A 9,481-nucleotide genomic window follows, 5' to 3' on the forward strand; every position below is an offset into this window, starting at 1 on the left:
GAATAGTGTATGCGAAGATTTAATTCACTACGTAAATGGGTAAATGATTTTGGAACTGAATCTTCTGAGACCTGTCTCAACACAGTTATTCCTCTGCTACCTCATGCTGCTTCCACATCTAAGGATGATAGTTCTGGCAATGCTTTAGCATTTTATAAGGTTGTATCCGGGTCAATATCTGTGAAACTCAGGAGTTTATTAACCAGCACCTATATTTTAACAGCTTGTAAAAGTAGATTGGGCCCCAGTCTGTATTCCTTATTGGCCAATAGGGCCTGCAAGGGTGTATGTCTCGGTGTTGCCTGAGCTAGTAGCAATGTGTGAAGGGCATTTACTGAGGTATCTTGCAGCCAAAGCCTCAAGTGTGATAGTTGAGCTGCATAGTAGTAAAACTGAAAATGCGGCAATGCCAGACCTTCATCAGATTTGGCTTTAGTAAGAGTATTGTAACCAATTCGAGCTCGTTTATCCACCCAGACCAGAGAGGAAACCAAGCCCTCCACTTTGTGGAATAATGATTTTGGAAGATAAATAGGGGACTGGAGGAAAATATATAGAAGCTTGGGCTGGATCACCATCTCCAAGATCGGGTTTTGGCCTTTAAGTATGTCAACTGTGGCTGGACATTTAGGGTCGGTTCAGGGAGTGTTTGAGGACTCTGAAAATGATGAGGATGAAGATGATTTCTAGTGCTGTCCCAACAGCACTAGAAAGTCCAAATATTATTGAAATTACAAAAAAAAGCTTGGAACGTAAGTCTTTATTTTCTATTTATTTAGATCTTTATACATGTTATGTATCTGTAGCAAATGTGTGACATTTGTAATACCAAGACAAAGCTAGTGATCCATTTTAATTTGTTAAATGGTGACAACAGTTAGCCCTGCCATAGAATTAGAATTAATGTTCTAATTCACTAAAAATACGCATGAACTCTCTCCGATCATGGATCCAGCACAGAGGCCAACAAATCCTTGCTAGATGTCTGGAACGCGTGTCTTTAGGTTCCGTTTTGGGCAGGTCGTGCTACTTCCCCAGTGAGTAATACACTCAGTTCCTTGTCTATTCCGGGCCCTACCATTCGGTGGAGCCCCGGCTCCGTGTGTTTGCAACACAATACAGTCGGTGCTGCCGCGCACAGAAGGTATCTCAATTTGGCCCCGGAGGTTCTGCTTGTGAAGGTGAAGCATACCTCGGGATCACAGTTACGGACCTTCTTAGGTCGCTTGTTTCAAGTACTTTCGGATCAATGCTGTATCCTGAGTTTTGCATGGTCTCCCTTTTGCTTTTTTGCGTCTTTTGCTGAAAATGCATTTGTCGCAATGCAACTAGGATGCACAAGCAGACGCTGCTGATTAATTTGATATGTGACACCCGTATGTCTGTGTGCAGCTTAGTCCCTGCGGTCGGAGTCCCGACAGCAGTCAGAATCCCGTCACAAGCATTCTGACCGCTGACAACCCGATGGTAAGTATTATGGTGCATACACACGTAACGATTTTGTAACCAACGATATTCTGTCAGGTTTTCTTTCATATTTTTCCCTTGAAAAAGTGAACGATTTATTGAATGATTAACGAATAATGTTCCTTCCCTTAATGAAAATCGTCATGTTGGACAGTCTGAAATGGACGATGAACGATAACTACAAACTGGAGTGCGCATTTGTGATTATCGTTCGTTATAACTCATAAACTGAACGATTTTTTTTTTTTTTTAACAATAACGACGTCGTAATCGACAAATCGTTCAAAAAATCGTTACGTGTATATGCACCTTTTTAGGGTTCATATTTGGGGTTAGGGTCAGGCTGCGGGGAGAGAGGGTTAAATTTAGGCTGCGGGAGGGTTAGGGTACTTACCAATAGGTGTTGGCATTGTCACCCCTTCGGGATTCCGACGATGGAATTCTCAGCGCCAGTGTTCTGTGCGCCGGATTCCCGTACCCAACCCCCTGAATCTGTATACGAAGTGCTACAGTGTAGTGGCCGCAGCTATTTTTCATTCCAAGTTTCGTTGTGGTTCATATACAGACTCTGATGCACACAGATATACAAGTGTCACATATCACATTAATCAGCACAGTCTGCTGGTGCATCCTAGTCGCAACTTAAATGCATTTTTTGGCAAAAAAAGACGCCCAATGCTAGCAGAGTTGCAGGAGACCTGGCGGCTCACTCATGCCAGTCAAGTCACGCTCCGTGACGTATTTAGGCTAGGCGGATGAGGACACATCTGTAGTTGTCCTGCTTACTGTTCCATGTGTCTATTAGTGTTGGCAATATTGGAGACTATTCTATCCTCTCTCCATGGGGTCATCATTAGTTAAATTCTATCAAAATAGTTTGTGGATATAAATGCACCAGCCCTTGTGTAAAATACACATTTTATTTCTTTATGCATCTATGATTTCACATAAGCTATAGCTCAAACATGCTGTGTAAAATTATGACCCAGACTTATCCACGAATTATGTTCTCGTTATTGCTCATTACTAATCTTAAATGGTGCTTTAACCAATCCCCTCCTAACTATCAAAAATGACAGGCGCTGATTGGTTGGAGCACCATTTAAGATTAGTAATGAGTGATAACAAGACTATCACTCATTGATCAATCTGAGCCTATGTTAAGTATCGCTTGATAACTTTAAGATCTGCTGCTGAACAAAAAAATGTTCGTTCTTGTGTAAATTAAAAATAACACCAAACTAATTGTTCTAGGTATGCAGAAGTAGAACGTTGATGCAAATATAACATTGATCATACATTTTTTTAGACCTTTTTTTCCATAACTTATGGTTTTGAGTGTGTCAAAGCCAGTTGTTTGGGCTTCTGGCACTGCCCAGATTGGAGAGGGCGTTGGAAATGCATGGGGAGAGTTTGAGGACTCTGAAAATGATGAGGATGAAGATGATGGTGAAGCTGTCCCTACGTCTCCAGAAAGTCCAGAAATTATTGAAGTGACAAAAAAAAGCTTGGAACGTAAGTCTTTATTTTCTATTTATTTAGATCTTTATACATGTTATGTATCTGTAGCAAATGTGTGATATTTGTAATACCAAGACAAAGCTAGAGATCTATTTTAATTTGTTAAATGGTGCCAACAGCTAGCGCTGCCATAAAATTAGAATTAATATTCTAATTAACTAAAAATACATCAGATGGTGTTGCTGAACACTACAGGAATAGCAAAGCAAGCTATTTGGTTACATTTAGCTTGGCAAACTTAAGCTATAGGAAACTACTTTGTGTACCTCCACTGCCCCACCCCCTATTACTTGCTCACATCCGCTGGGTAGTAAGATGATGTAATTGGCCACAGTGAAAAGGTTGGCGTTTGCCAGGCTGTTTTCTTACAGCTTTGCATCCTTTCTTCATGTTTATCTGTACAGGCATTCATCTCTTTTGCAGGTAGTGTGTGGTCCCATAACCGCCACCCCCTCAATACTGCTGCCTTATAGACTACATTCATTCTCTGAAATTTATACTTACACTATACATGCAACCACATGAATAATAAAGTATTCTACCCTTAACTTCTCCAACTTCTGAACCATTTCCCCCCAAGGGGGTTGGGCTTGGTTTGGCTCCTTTCTCCCCAAGGTTGGCCAAAGCCACCCTTAGTAGCCTCAGACAAACTTGGGGTTCTGATCAGCCCATAAGGGTCACACCCAAAACATCTTTGAAAACTGTGAAAAAATAGTGACTAAAATGCGCAAAGGTCTTTTGGTCAGTGGATCTATTAATATTTCCCGCCCAGCAGCAAGTCTAGGGCACAGAAATGAAAGAGGTGCAATGTGTAGATGTTCATCTTTCCATCCTCAGGCCCTACCCAGAGGTATGCAGCACCTCAGGCTTGGGTAATCTGTTCTTTGGACTCAAATCAGTGTAGTTTGCCCTTGCATCAGAAGGATAATCAATCCTTTCAGAATAGAACAGATACCACACTTGGGGGCTCTATTTATCATTAAATATTTGCAATACACATAAAAAATATAATCTTACAGTTACGTGCTTGTCTGTGTTACAATATAGGTATTGAAAAGGCTCCAGATGTTTAAGTATCAGTCCATATATAAGAAAAAGGAACAAATAGGAAAAAGGGGACTCAATAAAATAAGAATCTCAATTATAAATCACCCATTGTGAGGGTTAAATCGTAGATGGTGGTGAAGTCCAATATTCAGAGAAGTTTTCACACATTCCAAACCCCCAGGGATAGACACCCCATACGTGACTCGATGGTCTCAATAACTGGTGCTTACATGTATGCTTACTTTGAAAAGCTTGATAAATACATATAATGGTTTCTTTGGGTCCAATTTCAGCGTTTCCTCTAGTGGAACCTCATGTCCAGATTTATAGGACCCGAGGAAGCCAAAAAAATAATGTATGGAAATCACCAGAGAGAAGATAAAATACTTCTAAGTTTTATTGTAAAAACATAAAAAATAGACACATACCCTATTGCGTAACAACATATACTGCGGCGGAAGATGGATCCCAGGTATACCACCTACAGTTATTGTAGATCACAATGGGTATGTATAGATCTTACATGGAGACACTACCAATGCATTTCGACGCTACTGCGGCGTCTTATCAAGATATGTGTCTCTGCAATCTAAACAAGTAAACAGATAAACGCTAATAAAAATATGTATAAAACATAATCAAATATTGTCCCATTCAGGGAATATAGCTTACCCAGAACGGGGAAACTCCATTATGTGGCCGCCATTTTGGATCTGAAAACTACAGATCCCATGAGGCCATAGGGGTATTTATACGTCATCCGGTTTCCGGCGACTCTGCACAGAGCTAAATAAAATAAGAATGCCCTTCAGCATGTGTTTAGATGGCAGAGTGACGTACTTCCGCAGCCACTTGCCTTCCAGCACAATGATTAGTTTAAACCTACTTCCCAATGCGCATGTGTCATGAATCTAGGTCATGTGACCTAAACTCCCGACCACATGACCCACGATTCATGAATATGAGGTGACCTCCTTACAGCATGCATTGGATTAGCAGAGTGACTTACTTCCGCAGCCACCCGCCATCCAGCGCTGCTGCAGGTTTAAACAATATAGTCAAATGCTCATGCGCCATGGATCCATGTCATGTGACAAACTCCCAATCACATGACCCAAAATATATAAACATAGAATAGTATATGTGGATCCAACTTGTACAAAACTTGCATTTCGGGAGATACCTGCAAATATTTAGTATCCTCTGAATGTATTATAGAGGGATTGCAGCAAATATGTTTGATATCTGCTGTGGTCCTTCCATTTCCACCAGCAGCCGCAACCCCAACCCCTATAGTCTTCTAAGTCTTCTATGGGGGATGCGTTGCTGTCAGATTTACCAAGTTCCGGACTTGGTCCTCACACGTTACGCCATCTGAAGATGGCATAAGCCACTGTAGCCTGTGGGCTACACATCGTTAAAGTTATTGGGAGAAGGTTCTATATGAACCCAGCAATGGCCACTGTGCTTGTGTGGTCCGTAGACCGCGCATGTTCAGGATCCCTGGACACAGACGTTAAGAGACCGCTAATGCGGTCACTTCAATCCCAGTACATCACAGAGACAATGTTTGATACATTCGGGCGCTATGAACGCATCCTGCCCAGATCACATTGCAAATGCAATTGTTAATAAATGGGCCCCCCTGATCTTGTATAGTGTGTGTCGTCTCTTGTATGGGCCCCCTGATCTTGTATAGTGTGTGTCGTCTTTTGTATGGGCCCCCTGATTTTGTATAGTGTGTCTCTTTTGTGTAGAGATTTTTTTTTTTTTTTTTTTTTTTGGAACAGGCTGTCTGTGTTTTCCATTTCTATTGTTGAACTTCACACCCACAATGGAGTGCGTTTACTCTTGTTACTCTATTCAGAGATGTGGGTTCCTTTTTTACTTTGTTGCCATGGGTTTGAGTGTAAACTTAAGGGTCAGGGATACATATCAAGTTGATAAGTAATCCTAGATAACTGGACACAAACCAGCCATGATAACATTAAATAATAAAACCTGTTGAGTGCAGTAACGATTATACACACCTGTCCCTTTCAAGTAAAAAAGAAACAAATTCTGAAAATTTCACAAAGCAACCAAGCAGTGTTTAGCATTGAGCGAACTATACTGTTATTTATTTTAATCCTGTTAATTGATAATTGATGGTGTGTGGTTTTTTAAATTTTTTATTGCAGCTGAAACAATCATGCTGTCAGACAGTGAGGAAGAAGAGGTGATCATACTGCAAGCAGAGACACAAGCTAGAGCCAGGTATTGGTTTCAGTATTTCTTTATGGAACAGGCAGGTGTTAATGAATGTCTTCATGGAGATGACACCGCCTCTACATTTTTTTCTTGCATCCATTCTGGGAGGAACTGGACCATGGGTTGCTCAAGGGGACTGTACGAGCTGGCACTTCATAGACTAATAAACCTTTAAGACAGTAGCTCCGTCGCTCTGCAACCCCTGGGCGTTGGTGTTTTTTAAGTGCCCATGGAAGCTGGGCTGTTTAGACTGGGGCTGTGCTGCAGCAATGTACTGACGAATGGCTTTGAATCAGGCTATTCCTTCCCTTCTGTCAGGCGGTGTTATTGTTCCTATGGATCAATGGACCACAGGGATGCAAGAAAAAAAAATATGTAGAGAAATGTGTCATCTTCATGAAAACTTTCTAGACTAGTAGGTGGACGAGGAGTTTCGTCCCATCCTCAACCTCAAGGCCCTCAACGGCAGTCTGTAGGTAGATCAATTCCAGAAGGAATCCTTGAGATCAGTGATCTCCGGCACTGAGGCCGACAAATGTTTGTCCTCCATAGACTTCAAGGACGCATACCTCCACGTTCCCTTCTGGAAGGGACACCATGCACTCCTCAGATTTGTTGCGTGGGGAGCCCACTATCAGTTCTGGGCTTTGCCATTCGGTCTAGCCACAGCTCTGCCAGTTTTTACGGAAATAATGGTAGTGATGGCGTCCGTCTTGCGCATGGAAGGTATAGTTATTGTACCCTATGTAAGCTATGTCCTCATCAGGGCAGACTTTGCTCTCAACTACACGGTTCAGCTGTTGCAGAAGCATGGTTGGTTCCTGAATGTCAAGAAGTCCCATCTGGTACCCTGTCAACACTTGTTTTTGGGCTTGATCTATGACACCAGCCTTCAGCGCATTTTCCTTCTGCTGGACAAGGTCTGTTCCCTTCATGCATTGGTCCAGAAAGTTCTGGCCTTGGAGCGTCCATCTGTTCTGTTATGCATGCAATTGTTGGGGAAGATGGTCTCCACTTTCAAGGCCATGCAGTAGGCCAGGTCCCACTCCTGGGAGTTTCAGTAAGAGATTCCGCGGGGTTGGTCGGGGTCCAACGATCACCTGGAGGTTCACCTGCTCAGCCTTTCTCTGTGCACACATCAGTCCTTCCATTGGCGGTTGAATCCAGAGAATCTCAGCAGGGACAGGTCTCTAGCCAATCTATCCATTGTGACCACAGATGCCAACCTTCTGGGTTGGGCAGCGGTAACCCTGCACCTTCTAACTAAAGAAGAACCCTCTCTGTCTGTGACCTATTCTGGTAATTGATGCTATTTTATGATAGGTGATGATGCAGAGATACAATATGGAATAACATACTTTCCATTGAAAAATTAAAGTGGATTTGGCTGTAACTGAAAGCAACAGGTTTTTCCAAGTCTGAGCTATAGCTTATTTTGTTGAAATAAAAATGTTGGCCAACATATGTCAAGTATGTTGGCGAATCGGGGGGAAGATAGTGATGTAGTAGAGCAACCTTCAGTAGGGCAGTTCTGGAAAAAAAAAAAAAATAAATCTGCAAGGTAAGATATCACCTGACTAATTACAGCTGTGCTGTGGTAACAAAATTGTAATGGACCGGTTCACATTTGGAGCAATCTGTCAGGAGTTAAGTAACCTCTATTTAATAGCTTAATCTCCATACACTAGCAATCTACAGCCCCGATTGGTCGGTGAAATCCAAAATGTTGGACAACCTGATTCAGATTCTGATTACTTTTGGTCCGAATAGGCCATCGGTGACCCCCATACATTGCAGATATTTTTACTCAATCATATGCAAAATAATAAATTGCCCAAATTGATAGATGTTTCACAGTGTATAAGGCCCATACATCAAACACAATATCTGATGGTGTCAGCATGTCCGATAACATGTCTGTTGGACAGAGACATTTTATCTTACAGTGTATGTATGCCCAGCATTAGGATGTTTCAGTCAGCAAGCCTCAAGCTCTCCCTATTACCTCACTACCATTATACTTTAAGTCAATACCATTTATCAGTAGCCAAATGATAACCTGTGTTTATACTAGTTAAATTTAAAAGTCTGTAAATTTGACAAGAAAACAGCGAAAAAGCTTATTAAAAAAATCTTAATATGAGAAAATGCAATGCTTAATTGATGTACTAAAACAATTGATACACAAAGCTAATATTGGGCAATGGTTTAGCAATACATGTATATAAAGTGTCCCAAAGAAATTAAATACAGACGCTTGTGGTAGTGTACTGGTGCTATATTTGTCTCTACATTGTTCAGAGTGATGGCAGCCACAGTGAGCAATACACCTGTACAAATTGGACAAGTACTAGTTAATATATTATGTACACATATTAGATTATATGTGTAACATGAACTTAGGAGCAATGTCATAATGGGATCGGTATGAAATACCGACAGTCGGGATCCTGCTGGTCAGAATCCAGATGCCGGGATCCCGTCATAATATCAAAAAGTATTTGAACCACAGCATTAGAATCAGAATTTATTCTCTTAACTCCCCTGTTGTCTTCTCTACATAAATGTTAAATGCTCACTTTAATTCTGAATCTGTGAATTTTATATACTGTCTGTATTATTCTGTTTCCATATTTAATTTTATCCCTTAAGTGGCACTGCAGAATTTTGTAGCTCCTTTTTATAAATAAACAATGAATTTATAAAAATACATATATGTATATGGATTATATTATATATGTTTTAGACTTGGGAGTATATGTACATCGAGCGTGACAATCTATATTCACTGTGCAGACTTGGTTGTAATGTAATTACTCCATTTTCTTTTTTGTCTACTAGCTTGGGTGCTGCAGGGTCTCAAAAGGATCAAGATTTGGCAAACAAAATTTCTAGCAGTAAGAAGAAAAAGAAGAAATCGACTAGATAGTGATGACCACTATAGTGTGTTCCACAATACTGTGTAGATACAGTGGACTTGATGAGTAAATTCTTCCATGTAAAAGTGTAGAACGTCTGTTCACCGAACATGATAGTCAGACATTTTGAAACTTCAGAATAAGCCAAGTTGAAGTAGACAGTGTTGTCTGCCACAGACTGTATGGAAAATGTGTTTAATATAGCTTAAAGCTTGTACTATTCTACAAAAAATATATTTTTGCACTGTATCCTTAAAGTAAAAAAATATTTACTTTAA

General features: G+C 40.8%; 1 protein-coding gene across 1 annotated transcript in view; it reads left to right on the forward strand.

The window, feature by feature from the left end:
- EXOSC9 (exosome component 9) overlaps positions 1-9,481 on the forward strand; it is a 29,473-nt gene extending 19,992 nt beyond the window's left edge. Inside the window, exons 10-12 of the mRNA XM_088452235.1 lie at positions 2,807-2,982; positions 6,216-6,291; positions 9,127-9,481. Of these exons, the coding sequence (XP_088308361.1) occupies positions 2,807-2,982; positions 6,216-6,291; positions 9,127-9,214 (340 nt within the window). The 3' untranslated portion in view covers positions 9,215-9,481. The remainder of the gene's footprint in view (positions 1-2,806; positions 2,983-6,215; positions 6,292-9,126) is intronic.

The sequence above is a fragment of the Taudactylus pleione genome, unplaced genomic scaffold, assembly GCF_031769625.1.
Source record: "Taudactylus pleione unplaced genomic scaffold, aTauple2 ptg000036l, whole genome shotgun sequence".
Lineage (NCBI taxonomy): Eukaryota > Metazoa > Chordata > Amphibia > Anura > Myobatrachidae > Taudactylus > Taudactylus pleione.